The sequence below is a fragment of the Melanotaenia boesemani genome, chromosome 18 (assembly GCF_017639745.1).
Source record: "Melanotaenia boesemani isolate fMelBoe1 chromosome 18, fMelBoe1.pri, whole genome shotgun sequence".
In the NCBI taxonomy this organism is placed as follows: domain Eukaryota; kingdom Metazoa; phylum Chordata; class Actinopteri; order Atheriniformes; family Melanotaeniidae; genus Melanotaenia; species Melanotaenia boesemani.
Window position 1 is genome coordinate 5,255,876 of NC_055699.1, and position 24,746 is coordinate 5,280,621.

Genomic DNA, 24,746 nt, shown 5'->3' on the forward strand with positions numbered 1-24,746 from the left:
GATGCTGTACTAGATTCTCTGTAGGTTACAGTTCAAACACACATAATGCACAAGCACAAACACACTGAGTAATTGGTGATTCTGTGTAAATTGCCAAGTTCAGACAAGCATAGCATGACATTATAATGCCGTCACCGATGGAACATTGCTCATTGCTATTCAAATGAATGAGAATTATTTTTGGTAACATGACCGATGTTGGGTTTTAACTAGACCACAAAATCTTCTATCTTCTGCAATGAGAAGGAAATCTGTGATGTAAATTATTCATTTTCTGTATGAATAATGTGGGTGATCTATTCCTCCTCCACAAACTATATAATTTGACAAAAGAATAGACTGCAAACCTATCTCTTTTTGTCCTAACTTAAAACATAGTTAACTGTTAAAGGTAAGCATGTAATAATTCTGCTTTTTTTTACAAATGTACTATTTTGTATGTTTAATCCAAAACCACTACTACTGTATATGTGACTCATTTTCTTTAAGGGGCTGATAATTACCATAATGATTGGATTTTGATGCCGTTTATAAATGAGTTTAGATCTCTTTTTAATAGACATTTCCAAGTAAGTACAGTGCCAGCTTACTTGTGAATGTTTCTTTAAGAGATTTTCAATATGCATGATCAACATATTCAGGCCAAAAACAGAAACAACCTCTACAACAATTTAGTTCATGTAACATACAATATTTGCCTATGACACATGATGGGCTTAAGTAAAAGTTGTGCTCTATAAACATTTCTGTAGCATTTCTTGGTTGTAGGAGATTAAAAGATGCACCTAAGTGCTCACAGCCCAATTTGATTGGTGAGATGGCAGTTGTGTTTCTTGGTTGCAGGTTAAGGAACTTTTTTATTTTTATTTCTTTAATGGGAGGTCAGTTAAAATAATTTAAAAAAAGGTACCCGCACACCTGCATGATGATTGGGGGTCACAGGTGAACTTTTAATTAACGGGGAGTACAGCATGCTCTGTCATTGCTACAAGGACACAAAACAAGGAAACAAGGGGCTTTCTGCATGCTCGGATACAGGATATTTGGGGTTTCCTTCAGTCGTTTCCAGGGGTGATGGAAACAAATTGGGAAGATTAGTCCTGTTCTTCCTCGCTGTTTTTATTTATATATTTCCTATTATTTGTGATTTATCACAACCAAAATTCAAACACTAAGGAAATAAAACAAATATGTTTTATTTATAATTTTACAGCCTATGTTGGCTGTTCCACATGGTTAAATTGACAAACGTTAATAAAGTTAAGCCATTGAACTTGTGGGCTGTGTACAACGAAGCAGGGCACGACGTCCCCTATCATCAGGTAGGCCTTGCCTGATTGTGAATTCAACCTGGATACAAATGCAATGCGTTGGATGACGTTTACACATAATTTTTATTTATTTATTTATTTTAATACCACAAGTCTAAATGTGGATATTAATTTTTTGAAAATATAGCGTAAAAGGCTTTTCTGCTCAAAATGCCTAACGGCTGTTGACAACATGGATAAATCGAGTTCTAACAGTTGTTGACATCCATGGAGCGACGGACAGGATGGCAAAATGTGGGGAACTGACGCTACAACAGGTAGGACAGAAGTTTATTTTACTTGATTTTGCCTTTCCACCTCTTTGTTGCATTTTCTTGTGTAAACTGAATGCCTGCCGTTGCATCTGCCTTTGTGTTTTTGCTTCCGCATGTTTGCGTTTTTGGGCAACAATTATGAAACAATTTACTGAGCAACAATATAAATGTTAAAATTATTTTTTGTAAAATGCATTTTCTGTATTTTTTGTTTAACTCTACAGGTTTAGATAAGTTTTTTAGTGCTATCTACATTTCCTATAAATTATATATAAAGTGAAAGAATTATTTAGAGTAAATTCCTTCCACCATTGTGTACAGAAACGGAAGCTTACAACTAAGCTGGTTGGTCAAAGGCTGCTGTGCCTTTCATGCGTGACTGTTTCCTGCTCACTTGTCTCTGGTTTTAGTGTGTTAGTGGAGCAAAAAAAGTTCAGAGAAAGCTTGAATTGGGTTTGCGTTTCCTACTGGTACATCATTTTGTGCTGCACGTGTCTATTTTTGTCCCATCTGTTGTAAAGAGTGGTGGATTATTTGGTGCACTTGAAATGTACACTGCTCTGTTTTTGGTCTGATTTGATAACAGGGTATCCTACAACAAGAATTTGTTTTGTCTAACGACTGTTCATCTGTCATTCGTCTTGTTTTTCTATTTTGTAATCCTATAATCTTTTGCAGCATCAGTTGCACTAGATTATCTCATGAGTTTCATCTTCCCATTAGATAGATGAAAAAGCAAAACCAATGAACAGCATTTTAATTCTGTTGCATAGCAAATATTGGCTGTTCTTTTATGACCTACCTCACATGCAACACTGAACTATTGCAACGTCCACACTCTTTTTATGACATTGTCTGGTGAATAGAAAGCATGCACACACCCCTGTGTCCAGTCATAGGCAAACCAAATAGAGTCTCCTGCAACAAACACTGGTTGGTTGCATAGAAACCATACATATTCCCAGAGACATCTCTTTGATTTTTCTGTATGTGCTTTCTTCAATTTGGGGTCGCTCACACTTACTCTTAGGGTCAATGTAGAATGAATAATTAACATGCATATTCTGGACAGTGGGAGGAAGTTAGTCATTAGTCATGCACAGGGAGAACACCAAGTCCACATAAAAAGTCCCCAGCCAAGATTCAAGCAGGAACCTTATTGCTGTGAGGTAACTAACCACCACACCACTGAGCAGCCTGTCGCAGGTCTAAAGAAAGTTAATTACACCATCGCTGCTCTGCAGATTAATTCAACCAAGATATGATTTCACTCTGTAGTTTTACTTTCATGTAGGAAACAGTAGAATAACACAAGAGAGAAATAAAAGCTCATAGTGAAAAAGGACAAGATGGAAGTGTAGAAAAGGATCAAACTGTATTGTAAATTTCACTATAATTATTGCCACAGAAAGGGATTAAATGCTTTGTTCTGTGAACGAAAACTATCTGGTAGGCAGGTGCCATCTGTCTGGTCCCCCACTAGTGGAAGGACTTGCTTTATCCATCTCTGGATCTGTTTGGTCTCTTTCTTCAAACATCTGCTTCACCTTCCCTGTCTCGGGATCTCCACATCTTCTCTAATGGGCAGGTTAACATCGTTATAGCCATTTCAGTTACTCAAATAAAGTAATAGAACCCCAGGTGTTTGAGGCTCAGACTTCCTGTTAAATCCTTCAGACTCGCTTCCTCAGCAGATGGCTCAGCCCTCTCTGTGCCTGTCCTGTCTCTGTCTGGATACAGGTGCCAGAGATGGAGGGATAACTTACACTTTTTCATTGATGAGAACATCTAGCTAAACAAAGTGAGCTCTGTTTTCAAAGCTAAACCAGCAGTAACAGAACTCAACAGTATGCTAAAATTTGAACTAAAAAGGGCTAGCAAGTCTTTTATTGTCTTAAATAAATAAATTAATTAATTTTCGTAAATGTATTTTGACCATGGACTCACTGTGTTGCATGCAGCTGCAGTTGGAGTCTAAGGTGGAAATTACATTACTAAACATAACTCTAACGATCGCTAACAGCACCAATAATGAAATCAATAAATTTATCCTTTTTAAAGGGGTCTTCAGAACATTTTAGGGTAGCTGCAGCATAATGATGCCCATGGCTATTCCTTTGTGTTAATCATATTTCATTCTAGGGTTTATAACTGGGATTGCACAATGTCTCAGGATGCTCATGTCACTATGTCTCTCTCACTTCTTGTGAACTTCCTAACAAAAACTTTACATTGAAGTTTGTACCATCTGTGCTTTGTGGAGCTGAATCAACTTTTTTTCCATCTTTTTGACACCCACTCAGAAAATGAGCTGTGTAAGCAACACAGCAGTATGTTGCAGAGCAGTTGTTTCGTATTGCATGATATTCTTTTTTTCTTCTTCTTCTTTAGTGTGCAGTGACCTGTAGAACAAACTATATTGACCTATTAGGTAATGCAGGATGACTTCCATTTCCACCACATAAGTTGTCCATTTCCTGCATTTGTCTCACTTAAAGTGAAGCAAGACCTAAACTTTTAAGCAGACCAGAGTTATGCTCTTTGACGTGCATCAGAGTGCAGTTGCACATTCACACTTCCTCAAACAAACGAGATTAGGGTTCATTTAAGAAGAGCAGGTGTGAATGCACCCTAATTATTCAGATCTAAAACTTCACCTGCTTCATTTTTTTTTTAAAGTTCTCTATTAGTAACCAGTCAGCAGACCTCTGTAGTATCAAATGATGGTGACAAAATACATAAATAAATAAATAAACCTGAAAGGAAAAACTGTTCATTGCAATTATTGACGTGAAAAGTGATTTGGAACTACTACACTATCACCACCACCTTAATCACTTTTGCAGCTGATCATTTTAGTTCTGTAGGTGTCAAGAGGTTGGGCTTCTGGCTGGCCTTGTGCTGGAGCATCCCACTAGCAAGCAACTGGGCTATGATGTAAGAATTTTTGAGGCAGGATCTTTGTTGTATTTCTGAAGATATTGCCAATTGCGCTTCAACTAGGGTACAGTACATGCTTTTGAAGGAGTGCTTGAGTCTAACCTAAACTATTTTGAAACTAAAAGTATGTCTCAAAATAGCATCATAAACACCAGGTTCCAACTCTTTCTCATTATTTATGTGGTTTCACAATAGGCAAGCAAATATAAACTTTTCAACATACATAATAAAGTGAGTTGAAAGGAAAAGCAAATAACAAACTGAAAAATATAATCAAACTGGGGAAAAGTACAAAAAAAGACTCCAACATGGAGCCATAAGGAGAATAGCAGGGTCAAGTGACAGGATGAAGGAATTAACATTTCAGACATTTTGTCTTTAAAATATAAATTTCTCATCAGTACATATAAAACTGAATATCAGTGCTGGAGGTGATCAGGGTATATTAATATGTTTATTTCTACAGTTATTTGTGCAATGGCTTTGCACTTGAATAAAGAATCTTTTATGATTTTAAAGGGGCGTTTACATTTGTCATTTGATTGACAAGGAAAAATAAAAGCAGCCTCTTTTGAACATTAGCATGAAAAAAGAACATTTTTTCACATTTTCAGGTAATTCAATACAAGCACCCAGGAGAGGTCCATCGATTCAAAAACAGCACAACTGGAGAAGGAAAAATAAATGCAAATTCAATGTAAAATGAACAGGCACATTGCCTCATTAATTATAAGTGAATGTTCGCTGATATTAATTAAAAATTTCATTTCTCTAACAATGGTAATCAGTTTGAGAAAAAGATTCATTAATAAGCACCAGACAATGGCTTTGTTTGAGCTACAAAGCATTCCATGGACAAGAGGCTGAATCAGAACCATAACCTTAACAGTGGCAAAAAAGGGGATAAAATGAACTCTTGCTGTAATATTGGCTCCAGTTTCTATCATACAACCCAACTATAAATGTGTGCAGAATCCAAATGACTGAATTGCTGATAATTTTAAATAAATCATCAAGCACAGAAAGACTGAATGATGAGGACGGCCTTCCCTTGCATTCTCCTCAATGGGCATAATTAGATAAAATGCTCAGAATACTGTTGACATGCAGCTATAAAAATGAACAGTTTTTGTATGAAAAGGAAATAGAAGTCCTGTTACCATCCTTTTTTTCAGTATTTGCATTTGTTCTTTTTTCCCCTTCAGGTTATTAGTTTACAGGTCACTGTGATGGCTTATGACATTGACATGTTATATCTTCAGCTGTAAAATGGAGGTTTCAGTACACATGAGTATACGTTTTTTTGTATATAATTGTTTTTAGAATGCAGAGACACAAATAAGACATTGATGGGTAAAAGCTTTGTCGTGTTCTTTTCCATGATGTTCTCTTTAACCTTTTTGTTCTATCTTGAGTAGCTGAGAAAGTGCAGACAGGCAGCCTGTGCATTGGCAGTGTTGTCAGTACTGGCAAGTTCATTATTCATCTACTATTCATTGCCATGGAGGAAAAATAATCACTGAGGCTGATCACCTTTGGTTAAAATTAGGGAAATTGTTGCTCACATTACTGGCTGTGGAATAGTGACATGGTTAGGATAGAGACTGAGTTTTACAGGGAATGCTTAACTCTTAGAGAGGGTAGTGTTCCTTGTTACTGTCAGGATTTACAGCACATTGTCCCTCATTGGTTGGGCAGTAAACCCGCATAATGATTAATTTGAGTGATTTCAACAGAGAACGTAACCAACCTCTGTAGAAAAGGCTGTAATTGGATTTCTGCAGCCAGGATTATGTGGAGCCCTCCAAGAATGCATATCAAAGCTGCAGCTCTGTGCTGATAGCCAGCCAACATTGTTCTTTGAATGGTCCAGCAATCCTGCACCAGCAAATACATTACAAATCTGTAAATACCGTGTGTTTAGAAGGTACTTGTTCTTCTAGTCTTCAAATTAAATGTCTCTTATTATAAAATTAATTCTTTCTTTTTAAAGTTGTTGGTGAACAACATATTCCCAACTGTTTTTATAAAGCTATTGATATGTTTTGATTTTTTTTTTCCTGATCATATGTAAGCTCGTTTTACTTTTATCAAATCTATGTTATGCGACCACTGTATTCCCTCAGAATTAATATTATATATTGTGAGTGTAAATCATTGAGTACTTGTGTTGTTTAGATCTCTGTCATTTTGCTTTAAGTTAATTTCAGTGTTCTTATTCATTACGAGACCTGAACCTGCTACTCAGTCCAACCATCATCCAACCACCATCCAGTTGTATGAAGATATGGTGACAGTCTGTTGACATGTTGGTGTGTTGCAGGTAGCTTCCTGCTCATGTATTGTCAGGCCAGTGCCATATCTACCCACACCATGACTTCTGGATGCATCTTAAAATTTTGAGGGTTGTTGCTGTACTGGTGAGAGGTTGATGGGAAGAAAACACTATGTCAAATCCTGCAAGCTTATTATAGCTGATCGATATTGGCTTGTGAGCCATTTCTTTGCTGTTGACAGCTCCAAGCTCCCTATCTGGATTGTGTCATGCCACAGGCAGGTAATGAGGATAGAGGAGGAAAACACATAGGGTTATAATGGCAAATATGCAACTATAGAGGACCTATGATTGTGTGAAAATGGGAGATAAGGCTCTGTACATGTAAAGACTGAGGTCATTGAGTTTCTTTGTCCTGTGATGCTGTTTACAAAGTAAAAATCCTAGCAGAAAGTTGTACTTATACAATGATTCACTATGTTCAAAACTGTGGCTGTGAAAATGTCACCTAAGATGACAAACTGAAGAACTGATGAGATGGAGTAAAAAAGAACTTTTCATATGTTTATCCATCATTATGTTTTGCATCACAAATACGTTTTGACACACTACATTAAAGTACATTATGAATATTGATCCTTAAGATCAGGGTTAAGGCATGACCCCCTTTTCTCATAACACACATGATTAAACAGTGTAGTGATATTAATATAACATACAAAGTGCAATTTTCTATCCACGTTCAGAACAATATTGCCCATCAGTGTCAGTCTCCAAATGGAAAATGTTGACCATGGTTGTAAGTGATACTGATTGGGACATTAGCAGACCATTTGGAAATATGATTCAGGCAATTCAGAAGAAAAGTCCATTAACCATGAGGACAAAATATATGAAATGTATTACTTTGGCAGAACAGATGAATGGCATCATTAGCTTTGACTTCAGCTGTTCTTTGAATATCCAGCAACATTCATCATCAAAATATATTCCAATTGTAAATGCTCTCAACCTCTTAATATGTCCTAATGAGCTGCTGAATCAGTGACATACCTTATTCAGAATGTTAAGGAGAGCAATATTTTCAAATTACATTACATATTATCGAGAATAACAGGCACACATTTTTAGATGAATTTAAAAACATTTTGTAAGAGAATGCATTTTTTTTTATAAGTGAAACAAATATAAACTGGACTCAATACTGGTACATGAACTAAATATAATTAAAATGTTGATTCTTGTGAAGAAGTAATCGGACTGATTGTGAAGCTCAAATTTAGACTAATGTAATCTTTGTTGCATATGCATGTGTACGATAATCCCCGATATTGTAATGTCAGAGAATCAGATTTTTGCCTCGGACATTCTTTGAGAATGCTGTGAATAATCAACAAGATTATACAAGATTATTGTTTAGCGCTCTGCTTTAAATCTGCATATTCTTGCCTCACTTAGCTGTAGGTCAATGAATAAACATGTGCATAGCTCAGTGCAAAGCAATTATGTTATAAAGCCTGTGATTTTGGAGTAGAAGTTAATTAGCTGCTGGTTTGCCTTGCAGCCAGTCCCACTGAAGTATTTTACAGCACTGGCTGTCATTATCATGGCATGTAAACACTATTGCTGTTTTTATATGCAGCTCCTCAGGTTTTAGCTTTATGGCCAAATTCCAGAACATTTAAAGTGAACCATGTTTAACAATGTGGAACACTCTATCACAAGTAAGGATTGTAAATTTCATATGGGCACTTGATGTAATCTTTCTTTGTTGGGCCTGCTGTATAAGTCTTGTTGAAAAGGTTTATATGTCCTTCTTATGGGTCCTCATCGAAAGATTAAATTTCAGGCTCCACATCACATAAATCTCAGGTGTGGGGTGGGACTGGAAGGAAGAGCTATCAATAAAATGGCCATCTCTTGTCAAGCAGGAAGCAAGGGAATAAACAAGTTGTAAGGGAAACAATGCTGCCCTTTCTAGAAAACGTGGCATATTGACTTGTATGTAAATAAGTGACCTTTAATATGGGAGAAAAGGGGCATTGGAGCATGTCACTGAATGATTTATCCTTTTTCCTTTTAATAGTTTTTAAAGTGTCACATTTGGACTTGATTGAATCTTTTCTTTGAGCATCTGAGCATTTGTTGTTTAAAGATTAAATTTTGCTGCATCTAGTGAAATGTTTTGGGTTTTTTTTTTTACCCCTTCTTTTTAATTAGAATTAATTATCTGTTTTCTTGCCTAGTAAAAAGTTGAAGCATCTTTCAGAGAAATCTGCTTTGAGTTCCTGTGAGGTACAACAAAAAAACACAGTAGTCTGTCTCTGGCTAAACATATTGTGGTGCTGCCAAAAACACACTTGACTCAGACTAATGTACTAATAAAATATATCAAACGGAGGTTCTGCACTGTGCTGCATATATCTGCCAGGAACTTTGTGTGAGTCCTTCGGTTGGGTCCTCTTCCAGCTTCTACCCTGTAGTTTCATCATGGGATATATGTTTTATCTGTCTGTATGTAACAAGTTCTGCTGCTTTTCTGGGCCAGAACTTACCTGCAAAAGAGATGTGTGAGATTTTTTTCCCTGGCTAAATAAAGGTCAAAAAAATAAAATCAAACTATCTACATATGTGTGGTTACACTGTCTCTACATAGAAAACCTAAGCACTTAAATGTTGCATTGTACATCTGCATGAATTGTGTACTTGAGGTGAACCTTGTAACCTTTGCAATTAGCTGCTTTGTTTGACAAAGTGTGCAAGATTTCATGGAGAATTCAGGTAGTCTTGTAAACTTTCAATGCAAAATTTCACTTGAAATGTTGCAAAATCTGAGAAATTTTTGCAAATTAAACATTTTAATGCTCCTTTTTTATTATTAGAAATTGCACTATAACTTATCTATGTATATGAAAGATCCATACCATTTTTTATGTACATGTAAAGTATGCTTTTTAGGAAAAGGCAAATTAGAAGGAGCAGAATTCATGAAGACTAAAAAGTGTAACTGCTATGTATACTTTTTTTTTTTTTTTTTTTTTTAATTACAAGTCTGGGAGAACAAAAGTCTGATCAGACGGTATGCAGCAAGAGCTTTAAACTAACCAAATAAAGACAGAAATAATTTACGCTAACCACACTAAGCCTGTTTTTGTCAAGCTTTCCTTTTTATATAAGAATTCTAATTAACACAGTACTCCAGACTAACTTTTGTTGCTGGTTGCACTGGTGCACCTAACCTTTTCAATTTGGATGCACCAGCAAAAAGTTCAGTTGCACCCCGATTTTCACATTGTTGGTCTCAGTAGCTCATTTTCATATTTCTCAACCCTGTATGGCATGACTTTTTACTTTTGGAAAAAATAATTTTCCCACATTTCGTGGGAATTTGGTTACCTAATAATACATCTATCATAACATCTGAACCCCCCTCCCACCAAGATTCGGGTTTGTTGCCATGCTATAAAGATTCTAAAACTCCAAGGTTTTCTATTGTGATTATAACAGATGCTATATGTCAAATTAACATATATTAATTAGAAAGCATGTTTATTTTGTCACCATCGTCATGTGGATGCTCATCTTAAAAAAAAAAAAAAAAAAAAGGGAAAAAAAGGAAAGGGGGGGGGGATGTTTGAACATGTACTGATGTAGTTACATGCTCACGAAGGTACAGCTGTTGCACACTCAACAGTGCACAGTTATTTGTACCCTTGCAGTTTTTACCTTTTTATAGACCAGTATTGCTAAATTGGGGTACAGGATGGCCCCCAGAGGTACAATACTGGTCAACAGCAGTACCTTTTGAAGGTACTGCCTTTTTAAAACTTGCAGTCCTTGCTGCGGTAATATATTAAAAACCTGCTGGATTGCAGCCCTTTTAGGACCAAATTGGCAGCCCAGGTGTAAACACAACAGTAAACATGAAGAGGTTATTGTTTGGTTCATTTGGAAGTTTCTGAAGTTCATTCTGAGATAATACAGAAAAAACGTCTGCAGCAGTATCGAAGGTGGCATTTTAGACCCCTAAACCAGCACATCATATCTTGTCTTCAAAGTTTTTTCTATAATTTTTACATCCTATCAGTTTGGTCCCTACACTCCCTCTACTGGCGTGATGGAAGTTCTGAAAACATTGCACAAATTTCTGAAGACAAGCACAAAAAAGCTTTAAAAAAAAAAGGCAAAATATGCAAAGCAGCCACGATAAACATGTGGACACATAATCAAAATTTGATTTCCTGCTAAACTCATTGATCATGAACTTTCCGCTTCTAAAATGTTCATCTCCTGTAAGGTGAAGTAAAAAATTTCACAATGGTTATTTTGCAACTAAATCCATATCCACACTGTAGAATGATGTCTGAACAAAAGGGGCCACTGCATAGTGTTGCCCTGGCAACAAACCCAAAAAGAGTTTTAATATACAGGTAATAACAATATGTCTTAAAATTATCAAAAACACTTCTATACATTTTTTTTATTTAAATTTACTACAAATATAAAAAATTATGTGAAAAATTATGTGAATCTTGCCAGATGGTAGTAGTGTGCAATATGTGGTTCTGCTCCCTGAAAAGAAGGCGCCACTTCCAACTAAGAGGTCACATGCACTTCAGTCCCATTTTTATTGGTCAAAGACATGTCTTGTGATATTTCAAATTTTCTACCTCTTCAAAAATGTTAGAGGCCATTTGAGGACCAGATATTTGGTTTGTTGGCTTTGGGCAACACCATGCCATAGACTGTTAAGGATTGCTTTTAGATCATTGATGTTTATCCAAAGCCTGGTATACACATAAAGATTATCGGGCTGTTTTTGTCCTGATTTTGTCTTATAAGATTTTCCTATAAAATTATCATTTGGTCTGAGGTGTGTTAAGAGCAAATTTGTCCCAACAATTGACTCTGAAACAAGTCCTGGCCGACAGTCAGAAGTATTGAGCATGTTCAATATTTATGACCAAAAGTCTGGAAAGCTGATGACTCCTGCGTTGTGACTGCGTGGATGGTGACGTGGAACGGAATGTAGCCAATCAGAGAGCGAGCTGACTGGGGAGCAAGGAAGGATGTAAAGTCTTTGTTCACGCTGTCTCCGGTCTGTTATTTTTTCATTTCTGGATTTTTATGTTCAGTTTTCTGTTTCTTGTATATCCTTTTCCATGCTGGGTGTTGTTTTGTGTTGTCGCCATGGTTCTTCATTTTTCTGGTGGTTGCTATGTTTCTTCGCTTTTGTTGGATCACTTTTGGTCACGCAAAATTTCTGGCTCGGAGGATAGATTCTAGCTTGGTTGCTGGACAGCATTGTCATATGTGTTGTTCTGAGCAGAGATTATCAGAGCACACCGCAGACAGTAGAATCAAAACTGTTAAATGTTTTTCTTTTTTATTTTTTCCTTTGTATATGCATTACAGCTTCTCATATTAGTAGTTCTAATAACCACAATTAATATTTATTTTCTACAGATCTTCTCCAGGACAGCATCCAGATGCAGCCAAACACACAGGGTGAATTTGATGAAGACTGCTCTCGTTTTATGGCAGGATTTATCAGAAAGTATCAGGGGCATTTGCAGAGGGGGTCCAGGGTGGGCCAGTGCCACCCTGACAGCAGGCTTGGACCTCCCTGTGGCTCCCCTGCTGAGAGCAGAGCCTGAGGCATTACTTAGGCGTTTTGTTTAGAAATAATTCCGCCTAAACAATGAAATGGGAGCAAATTGTAGCTCAATTTTCCAATCGGACCCAAAAAAGAAATGCATTATCGGGGGCTGCCGGGTTTCACAGTAGTTCAAAGATCTATGTCAAAATTTCTGCATTAATACACAGAGATTTATTAGTATAATCAACAAGTTATTACTCAAAATTATATATCTGAATTCGACATTACCTTTGCAAGAGAAGTCGAAGACTTCTAATTAACATTTCCTTCAGATATTAGCAGGACCAGGGAAGACCTGCCAAAATTGAAAATCTTTCCAGGGACTGAAGTAGAAGTATTAAGGCAGCATAACCTGAAATTCACAAATGTAATGGAAACTAAAAAATACCGTAATGCATATTATGAAAAAAAAAAAGAAGAAAAAAAAAAGCCCTTCTGACCAAACATGATGATGAGGCTTTTTGTTATTTAGTCATGAATGTGACCCCCCAGTTCGTTGGTCATGCTGGTCTGTATATTCTCATTCTAATGCTTCAAGCGAATGGACTTTGTTTTCTACAGCTGTCAGGTTGGATTTATTTATTTTATTTTATATTTTATAACCATTTAGCCACTTCTGAACTTCTGGGGGAGACCTGAGTTGGGTCAGTTCAGGTTATGTTGCATAAACAGGGGCTAAAGCAGTCAAAATGTTTTCAATTCTCATAGAGCTTTTCTGGTTAATTTTGCTCAGGCAGTGTGGAGAAACTATTAAATTAGTGGGTGCGTAGTTCACAGAAGAATCTTTAATTGCTTTGCGACCAGCAGAGAATGTGCTTTGTTTTTGTTCGTCCACTAGACTGTTTTGTAGACGAAGAACAAATTGCCATGAACTCATGTGTTTGGTTACCCATTACCTTTTGTACACAGTTTGCTTTCAGTAGAAAAGCCTTTGAGCTTCTGCTTAAATTCAGTGAGTATTGTTGTTGTTTTTCTTTTTTTTTTCTGTCTATTGAAAACTGGGTGGCTCTGTGTGATATAATAACTAAATATAGCATATTAGTGATTTGTGTATTGCCTTTTCTATTTACTTACCAAACTTTTTTTTTCTGAGGTTTATGCGGTATATGAATACATTAGTCTACTTTTTATTTTGCAAAAAGTTTCATTTCTCCAATTAGTTTGCATACATTAAATCGTATGAAAGTACTAGCATAAATAATTCTTTATTTTGTTGTTATACCACCAGGATGAGCAGAAATGCAAACATGGCATATATTTTTACACATGTGACAGAACAAAGGAAATTTTGCTAGCATCCATAAACCCAAAATAGATCAGGTACATACTGCACTTTTTTATTGTTTTTTTTTTTTCTTTTTTCTTTTTAAACCTGCAGCTTCCTGCACAATTCCAGTATAGTTTTAAAATGGTGTGCATATAGGGAAAACAATTCTTTTAATATTTGAATCCATGACTGAATGAAGTGACAGAAGGTTTAGTAGAAATCCAAGGACATGCATTAGGGAGCAAAAGACATTTTCCACCATAAATTTGCAGATGGGCAGTTTTGACCTTTTCTTTTTTTTTCTTTTTTGGCAGTATATATACACTTTTAAACAAGTTAGAGGATGAGATACTTCATCTTGCAGCTTTCATTTTGGACTGTGTTTGGATATACAACCTACATTTAGAGGATGCCACAGTTGTGAATAAGCTAGAAAATAAAAACAACTTCCCTACAGTTTTAAAAAAAAATGATAGACCGACTGCAGAAAGGCAGTGGACAGCAGGCATTTGTCATCCTGTGTTGGTAAAGGAGTGACTTGCATACATTTCTGGCTTTACTTAAGACTAGAAAAATACATCCTTTAATTGGTTATGGTGTTCAATAATAAATAAACTGCCTTTCTAACCTTGAATTTAGTCATTTGGAAGGTAGGGCGTTTTTTAGTCCTTGAAATCTCAAGTGTTTGGCCTTTTCAGGAATCCAGAGTCTAAACATGTAAGCGTGATAAACAGCTGTATAACCCTGCAGTGTCCTCTTCAACATTCAGTTGACCATTTAAATTATCACCGACAGAAGCATAATTTTCACCAGGAATTAGCTTCTTTTCAGACATGGGTTCCTAATATACCTACCTATCTAAAATCAACAAGATGAAAACAATTTAAATTATATAATTGCATTATTTTTATAAAGCCATAAGTATTGGACTGAATATTAAAAATCTCAACACTCAGAAAAGTAATAAATGTATGATTTTTCATAAATCTTAAATTTGTTTTAAACCCTGGACATGCACATGATCAGCAGTGTTTAAAATTCCTGTTTGCTACATGGTGAAGATACTTTCTGTTTTAGTGACTTATAGATGTATTGAAGTCTCAGACCGCCCCCTCCCCATTTTTTATTAAGATGAAAAGGAAAATGGAATTTACAAGGACAAGTAGGTTTTGTTATGCTGAGTCTAAAAATCCGCTTTTCCCACAAAACACTGCTGGTGCATTCATGCACGTGTCACTTGTTAAAAGCCAAACGAGTTGAACCGTAACACCAGCGCTCACTATGCACTCCATCATTAGTGATTGTCCCTTTTCCTCCTCGAGAACAAGTCTTAGATTCAGCGTGTTGTCAGAACTGACAAAATTAACATCTTGTTAGTAGTGAATTATGTTTTAATGGCCAGCACTGATTAGTAGTAATTTGGTTGTTGCAATTAGAACTGGCAGTGATGCATTTAATCCAGAGCTCTTGAAATAAATGTTTGTCATTCCTAACAAGATCAGAATTATTTGACTAAACCAAAGAAAAACAGTATTTTTGCAATATACTGCCTTTGTTTATAAATAAAGCAAAACCAACATTAAAGCATAACTTTATTTTTTAATGTTGATCCAAAGACCTCAAACTGACTAAATGACACTTATTCACTTTTGTCCCTTTTCAACACTTATTTAAATCTGGTCAATGTCGTTATTGACTTTTGCTTTTCATATTTTCTACTACTAGCAAGAAAATTCTTAAGATATTTGCTAAAAATCCTTAAACTGTAGGAAGGATGGTGGTAACTGTAGAAAAGCTTAACCTCTCTGGGGGGAGCAATTCACTATTTAATTGATTCAATCGACTGAGGTATGTGTCTATTCAATATGGATTTGTTCATGTTAAACTGTTTTTTTTTTTTTCAAATAATTAAATCTCAGGAACACAGCTGCACAGTGTGGCAGGACCTTAAGTCGCACATGCCGCCTGGATATTTTAGGGTCCGTGGATGGCAAATAGTAAACAGATACAAAGAAGGCAGCAGCTAGCCTTGCCGCCACTGTTACTGAGTGGGAGATTTACTCATCAGGTTTAAAGTAGGGCTGGGCGATTAATCGATAAAATCGATAAATCGAATTTTCCATTTCTGGAGATTTATTTTTATGAAAATGGTTAGTTAGCAGCAGACTTAGCCTTCCCTCCACACCAGAACGGTGTTTTATTTTTAGGCCATATCATCCGGTTCCCAGCCAAAGTTAGAGGAGAATAAGCTGTGTTCTGTCGGCTGGCATTCTTTTTCAGAATAGCATACATAGCCTTGTCTGTGGGTTTACATTAATTTCTCCTCAAGCTTCATTCATGAGAAGCACTTGAGCAATGTGCACTACCATACAATAAGATACACAACTCATTGCTTATGGTTTCACTGTCGACTGTATGCCGACGCAATTGCTGAGTTGTCAGCGGTGCTGAATTGATAGGTCATTTGCAGTTTTCTGTGCTACTCATGAAAAATGTTGATAAAAGCCTATTTAAATTAGATATTGTTTGCATTTATTTCATATTACTTTTCAGTATAAATGACGTTTGCTAGCGACACAGCTGAAAAATCTACTAGTCACAATACAGCCATGCACTCATCGATGAAGATAGATCAGTTTTAGATGTCTAGTGAGAGTGAAATAGGAGTAGGAAGTCAGTGGATGTCTTTTCTATGTCATTGGTGTCGTATAGATGAAGCCACGAAGACATGGCTGATCATTTAGGTGCCATGAATGTAATGAGAGAAATTATAAACAGGTTCTGGGAGGCAAATCAAAGTACCTGACAGGTGGTACACAGGATTTATACTTCAGATGTGTTGGGGCAAGTCTAGGAAAGTTTTGATGGGGGAGAAGGGAGGAATAAGTGTGTTTTTTTTTTTTTGTTTGTTTTTTTTTGTTTTTTAAAGGTCTAGACTTTATGAAATATTGAACTAATTATTGCAACTAAAGTGATCATCTAATGTAATAAATTGGAAAAAACAAAACAGGTGAATGCCAGTTAACATTAAATATTTGTAAGGTTTGGCTCTTTCTGTTTATACAACAGCGTAAAAACAAGCATATTTTAGGCATAGTCACAAATGAAGATTGATCATGCTTAATTTATCCATCTATCCATCATCTATACTGCTTCGTCTATTAAGGTCTGTGGGGCAGCCTAACTCAGCATTTAGCAGGTTAGAGGCAGTACACACACACACAGGTCACCAGTCCATCACGGTGGTTAATTTTTTTTACATATTTTTTATTTTATTATTATATGTTTGTATGTCTGTGTATGTATGTATATGTGTGTGTTTGTGTGTGTATATATATATATATATATATATATATGTGTGTGTGTGTATGTATATATGTACATATTAGGGCTGGGCCCGTTAACGCATTAATCATGTGTTAACGCAACGATTAACGCCGTTAATCGCTTTTTAAATCGCTTTTTCTTTTGGCTGGCTGCTTGCTTTGACCACAGAAACATGGCGTCCCTGTCTCCCTTCCCTGCTGCAGTGGTGCGCCAGATGTAATCTGTCTGGAACTTAAGAAAGAAGAAGAAGAACCGACGTTTCTCTTTGTCAAAACCCATGCAGAAGACAGAACATCGTGATTTTTGGACGGGAAACTGCTCCCAAAAGACAATGAGAAACTTTTTATTTATCATAATTTTTTTTTTAATATATGCGGCTTTAATTTATGCAAGACAGCAAAGGTAAGACATGCTTTCTGACTTTTACCAACATAAAGCATAAATCAGGCCTTCTTCTGCCTCTGGTTCGGTGAATCTTGGTCATAGTGAGATGAAACTTCCAGCTGTGGAATCGGTGAGATGTGAGCTTTCAGTAGAGGAGTCGTTTGTTCGTGTTAATGCCGTCGGGTGGACACGGGCAGACATCATAATTTTCTGACTTTGTGTATCTGGTCTTTGAATTGTTCGTTGTCTTAACTGTGTTTGGTGGTCATAGAAATGATTTTACAGAGCTGGTAGCTGAGATTCTGAACTTTCTGTGGATACCACACATGTTTAGTTGCACATCTGACGCTACACCTGGAAACGAGATGTTAACCCCTTAACTCCAGGTAGCGGAGGGTGTAGGTGCAGTCAAGCTAAGAATGAAAGGTTAGAGAAATTATAGGCCAGAAACCTGGATAATGAAGCACTGAAGGTGCATGGATGGAAGTTATTGTGCATATTGTGAATATTTCTCTCTCCTCACCATCTAGAAGCTGTGAGATTCTAATCCTGCTTTCTGTCTGTTCACCTGATGCTGATATTCATCACATATAGTTCCTTCTGTGTTTAGAAGGAAGCAGTTTACAGCTTTAAATTCATCCTGCTAACGTTTTGCCTTTTAATTAGTAAATCCTGAACATTTCAGCTTTCTTTGTCAAAGATATTAGATTTTATAAATATACATGAAGAAATATTTTAACTGTTGCTGTTAAAAGAGAAAACTGCTGCTAAACCTGTTTATGTGTTTAGTGCAGGGGTTTGCAGCCTTTCCAATCCAAAGAGTCATTTTTCCTTCAGCCAGCTAAATAAAACTCCTTTAGAGACGCAAATGTTATGAGACTTTTCAAAAAAGCAACTTAATATATATTTTTAATGAAGAGCCACCATAGGATATTTGTTATTTTTAAAGAACCACATTTCTATTTCTATTTTTAGTTTTGAAAGTAAAGAAAAACATAAAACTTTTATTAAAAAAAGTATAGACAGACTTTCTTCTAAGGGATGTAGATATTTGTGGAAAATGATGTAAAATAAAAAAAAAGTCCCTGGTTTCCAACCTAATGACAAGAAAGATAGATTTAAAAAAAATATTTTAGCCACGTATTTAGAAGCATTGTGGATGGTCCAGAGTCGCAGGTTGGAGCCCAGTGATGTAGTGTTTGTAAACCAAAATTTACTGCATTTTCTTTATATAGCCGTAGGCTTTCTTTTAAAGGAAAGAGACATTTTGCGTGTAATAATGCGATTAATCGCAGCATGTCATGCGATTAATCGCGGTTAAAAAAATTTTAATTGTTGCCCAGCACTTGCCACAAATTTTTCAAAATTTGGCAGTGGGTGGAGTTTTGCAAAAAGTAGGGGGTGTAAGTTGCACTCTAAATCTACATGTATGTACATTCATGTATTACCCAGCTTAAATGGTTGGACCAACAGATGATGCATTTGTGCATTACCAAAGTCTTAACTCCCCCGCCATCATTCACAATAATGTTTACATTGTCTCATACCAGTTCCATACACATTTCCCACCCTACTGCATATGCTTTGACACCAGCTTTACCAGAAAATCTCATTAGCTGCCCCCTCATTTTTTTCTTTCTGGATTATTTTGCTGCTCTTTAAATACTGTCACCAGATCTGATAATTAATTCCTCATTTGGTTGACAAGGGCCCTTCTTCCATTGAGAAGAAGGCAAGTAGTTTCTTGAGCCACCATCATCTCAGTGCAGTGCAGGCCTCTGAATGGAAATCACGTCTACACACTGAACTAAAAACATTACCACAATAAGGCATTGATGTTTTATTGAACTAGCATTCACTGTAGACTCCATATCCATTACAACTGATTTATGCAGTCTTCTTAAGGTCTCTGATAATACTTAATGAGTCCTTGGAAAAATAAGTCACCTGCACTCTGTTCTCTGTGTTTATTGTCTTTCAAGTTATGTCAAAGCTACAACAATTGTGAAGCAAAACCAAGTCCTTTGACAATGTGACAACAATCTGAAGATCTCTGAGTGCTTTTTATATGTTGAAGTATCAGTCAATTATTCTGAAGCAATGCAGCAGTCCAGGATTAAGGGACTTAGAAGTGCAAAAGACATCAGCGTTCCTCTCTCTGCTTTAGCCTTGGAGACTTCCACAAACAGCATGCCTTGTCATGGCTGATTGCAGTGGCGCTGGGGCAGATAAGTCAGTCTTACCATTATCCTATGTAAGCTAGGAGTGCCAAATTACAACTTTAGCCTTAAACCCCCACAGAGTATGCTTACGAATGTCCTAAGCCACAGTAGTGAATAAGAAATCCTACTAAAGGGAGAGATGGCCAAGGCTTGAGAGAGGGTGAAAAGAAGTGAGTCTGATGGGATGTGTTTATATATCTCAGCCTGGATTTTGATCAGGCTGTCGGGTTTCTGCTGTCTTTTTATTGCTGTCAGCATCTTCTCAGCCTCATAACAGTGATGTTCTGACAGCTTTACAACGACTGTAATTTAAATTTATTTCCACCATGCCATCGATTCTCTCAGCACTTCAGAATCATGTGTGTCTGGCTGCTCTAACAGAAATGTGGCACAGCACCCCCACCCTTGCAATAAAAGCATGATAAGAGTGGTGAGGCTTAAGGGACATTGTAACTTGGGGCAGCTAGTTACATTAGTAGTACATCCTGCTCCCAGCTGTATGCAAGTTGTTTGTAGTTAAATTTACCCAGTCTATGTATGAATAAATCTATTGTTGTGATTCACATCTTGAAAGTGTTTTGCTAAAACTATAACAAATTCAAACTTTCTGTACTTTAGTTCTTTTCTGGTCCCTTTTATCACATTTTATCTCTTCCCTCCATTTACCACCAATTCAATTTATTCCAAGCTCTTTACTATGTGATTTATGACCTCTACTGCAACATAAATAATTGTGTGGGGGAAAAAAAAAAAATTACCTTGCCGACATATTGTGGATCTGACCCCATGTACTCCTCTAGTACAAAAAACTGGTTCCACACCCATCCCCTTTTGACCCGCTGAGATCCAGCAGCTCCATTCCTCATTGAGCCCACCAAGTTCCTGGCGTGCTCCCTTGCTGTCCTGCTCCGTCCCAGTGGCAATGAAGGCGGATGTAAAGAAAAAAACGAACCCTCGTTGACAAGAATCCACAGGAACAGAAGCAGACAGTTCCTTGTTAGCATTGGCGATCTGTGAAGTTCAGGTCCCCAAGTTGAAGTCCAGTGACGTTAACTGAGCCACAGTGAAACAAAGGATGCAATGTGGATCAGTGCTGGGTGGGTAAACTCAAAAGCAGACTCCCAATATGCGTCAGGATCCCACTCAGAGATTTTTGGAGCTCATCACCTGTAAGAAAGGAAAAATGCATAGTCAAAATGGTTGTCTCCTTATGGTATACCTACAGTTGTTGCCTAATCTTGCATTCCTTGCATCAGAAATGATGGGACATTATAAATGTTATGATTTAAGGCAATCTAGAGGTGTCTCTTAGCACTTTTAATCATTATTTAATGGATATGAGCTGTAAATGGCTTTCTTTTCTGAAATGCTTATGTCTTACTGGCACTTTGCAGCCTGTGTTCTTTTTCTCCATCACGTACCTGCTTTAGTTTTTAACTGCTCAGTGATAAATTATAGTACTTCCAAGCCTAAAAGTAAGCGCTGTAATTATGTACCCTGTGATAGATTACTTCTACACAAGACAGCTCTCACGGTTGCATGCCCTAATTAGCTAGAATACTTGTCTCAGTAGTGAAAACTGACTTTATTTTCGCTGTCAATTATAAGCCACCACACACTGCGTTACAGAGCTGTCACTTACTGCAATTTCTTACCCATAAAGGTTGAAAGTTATTATTTTTTAATGACACTATAATGAGTTAGGTCTGATGAATGTCATAAGTTCTTTTGCAAAAGCAGACTCAGAATTTTTGACCAAACCAATCAGAAAGCTGCAGAAAGATTTTTACAGTTAAAAAAAAAAAAAAAATGGTCAAGTTAAGACAAGGTAAACCATTATGCTCTCTATTCATTTATCAAACAGGTATATTGTATGAATTGTCAGTGTAAAGGAGTATGCTTGCAGTGATTTTTTTTATTTTTTTCAGATGTGAAAACATCCTTACAGTAATAGTTAAACCATTACTCTTAAATAAGCCAAAGCACAAATAAGTAATGTAGTTACTGTGATTCAAATGTGATTGTAATTGGATAGTCATCACACACTTTCATAGAAGAGAATGAAACATTACAGAACAAACCTAATTTGGTAAACCTCATTCATTATTGAGCAAATGACTGTTCCTGTTCACACCATGTTTATAGTCGTCACTACCTTGTCAACCCTAAAGCATTCAGTGCCAGTCTTGTTACAAAACACTTAATTGTGCCGAGAACAAGAAGGGAAACTACTAATGTTAGGATGAAGAATGAAGCTAATGTTTGGCACACCTGGTTTATTGTTTCTCTTTTCCTCCTAATGCACTATAAGCAGTACAGTAATGGAAGGCAACGGGCCTCTAATTTCATAACCGAAGCCCTCATTGACATCATTGTCTTTGATTAATTATACAGACTTGGGACATCAGCTTCACAGGAAAATTACTTCAGCAAGGTTATGCTGTGCAACAAGATCCATTTATTCTCTGTCACCGCAATACCTTAAAAGTCAAAACTGATCTGCAAAGTTCTCCTTGTGAAATTGGCAGGAACTGCCTTGACATGGGTCAGACATAGCTGTCCCACAGGTCACTACTCATTTAGCATCGACATAATGGAAAATGACTGTTCCCATAATTCCTGCAAAATCACGCCTCTGCCATCGTTCGGTCCTGGGAGGGCTTGATGCATATTTTATGAGATGAGTTCATTAGCATATGTCGGGCTTCGGTTGTGAGCCTTGACCCGTGTGTCTACTTCTGATAACACAACCCAGTAGGCTGACAGTGTTCTCACACATCACCTTCAATAATCAAAGAACATATGGCTAGCCGATCTGCTAGTGCAGATTACCACCCACAAGAAACTCCCACAGAAAGTTATTAGTTGTCAAGGCTTCCATAAACATGACAAACAAATAAGCAGGCATGGACTCTTTGGAGGGGAGAAATAAGTCATCTAAATCCAGTTTTTGTTTTGTATACACTTTCATTTCCTGATAAGTAGGGAATTTATTCAGGCTGTTGCGTTGAGCATCAGCATTATTATTCAGACATGAATTGTAGTCGTTTTAATGAGGTTAAGAACATATATACAGTATTTGTAATTAAGAGATAAATGTCAAAATAACTTGATGCTTACCTTTACTAAAAAAAAAGGTAAAATTACTACATAAGTTTATAAGAATGCATCCCATCTTTTTTTTTAAAGCTTGATAAAACTATCTTTATCACACAGCCAAAATTTGGCTGTTATATAAAGAGCTGTCAATGCTTCTGAAGCAGAAAAATGCAAGTATACAATATAAATAATTCAGGGTCTAAGAGGGCATTTTGTGTAAATAATTTTAAACACTAATCTTTCCATAGAAGGCAGGAATGATGATGAAAAAATGTGCTTTATTAGTGTGTGTGTGTTTTGTTAAGGTTTATAGATATTTTTTCTGGTCTGTATATTAGGTTCTTTGGAAATTGCTTTTAAATTATTATCCTTTTTTTTTATTTATTTATAATTGATATATAAAGGGAAGATGGCATTATAGTGAAGGTGGAGGTGAAGGTCTGATTCAAATTAATGGCTCATTAGCAGACTTGTGCAGAGCTTGTCAAAGAGCCGTTTGAATCAGATGTGTTGCAGCAGGGAGACATCTAAGACCTGCAGGATAGTGGGCCTTGAGAACCACAGCTGGGGACCTCTGGTGTAGGCTTGATGTCAAGTTTAGCTCCTTCTAGTCTTCATGCCATGTTTCATCTGTGTAGTTTAGTTTTTTGGTATTTAAAGCTTGTTCCTGCAGCTGTCTACCTCCCGCCTCGTAAGCCTGCATTTGGGTCCACACCTTCTACTTCCTCCTCGATCCTTGACAAATAATAACCTCAACTCTTCATGGATACTTTAGTACAGACTAATCAGGAACAAATTAGGCACTGTTTTGTAAGATAATTCCCTCAAAAGAATTAGCGCAAAGCCTATTTAAATATTTATCTAGATAAGTTATGAGTTTGTACACAGTAACCTAAAAGACAGGTGAAAGACAAGCTTCCCGTTTGTGTGCACAGATCATTGCTGTTAGCATCTAATTTGAATATTAGCAATAGGGTCTCTCTTGCTCACTCCAACACACACACTCAGAGCTGTTCCCATCATGCTTGCAATGGTGACCTCAGCTGAACTACAGTCCTGATTGATGAGAAAATATGAGCAATAAGGCTGAACAGATGTAGAAAAGTGTTGGAGATATCTCTGCAAAGACATTGTTTCCATGGCTAAGCCAGAAGAAGACGGCAATATCATTGAAACCCCCCAGGGAAAGATTGGGGGGAGGGAAGCGTAGGCGGGAGCAAAGTAATGAAAATGGGAGTAACAACACAGCTGGCAAGTCAAGCTAAATTATCAAATCACACCTCATGTGTAGGTTATTGTATATCTAAAGTGATGAATGGTGAAGAAAATGGCTTTGTTAGTTCAGTGCACGTTCAGCCATTTAGAATGTGCTTAGGTTTCAAGTCTGTTTGCTTGTCTGAAGGTTGCATGCTTTATTCATGTGCAATAAAGTGGAGGGAACACTTAAGAAAAATATTAATATAACGAGTCCTCAAACTTCTTTATTTTTTTCCCATCTCATTAAAATAGTTCTCTGTGTAGTTGTTGAATGTAACAGTTGATATATAATACTCATGCAGTCATTGTGGTAATAGGACATTTCCTGTGCCAGAGTTGCTCCCTGGTGAGTCAGAGACAATGTCCACATTAATTCAAGGAAACCTTTTCAAAGTCTCTGTCCACCCCCTATCGGTGCATCTTACTTTAAACATTACTTTGGTTTTGGCTACCAGCCTAGTCCTTGCCTTGACAGTTTTTTGTTTTTTTTTGTCATAATTGATCTGGTGATTTAATAGAGATTATAACAAAATTGAATGACAGTGCCACTTTTTCTTTATTAAGCTATAGTTTTGGACCTCTATTTTTCAGTGCATTCATTGAAGCACTTAGACATTCGACCAAAACATGTTCTTTTAATGGTGACAAATACGAACAACTCTTGTTGCCAAGACCATTGCTGTGATAAATGTGCTTTGATGCTTCCTAAAGTGCTACGTCTGCAAAACCAC

At 36.7% G+C, this 24,746-nt stretch overlaps 1 protein-coding gene across 1 annotated transcript in view; it reads right to left on the bottom strand.

Annotated features, from left to right (window-relative positions):
* Positions 1-24,746, bottom strand: part of LOC121629209 (cadherin-12-like) — a 120,678-nt gene that overhangs the window by 65,277 nt on the left and 30,655 nt on the right. The window contains exon 2 of the mRNA XM_041968819.1: positions 20,418-20,826. Within this exon, the coding sequence (XP_041824753.1) occupies positions 20,418-20,663 (246 nt within the window). The 5' untranslated portion in view covers positions 20,664-20,826. The remainder of the gene's footprint in view (positions 1-20,417; positions 20,827-24,746) is intronic.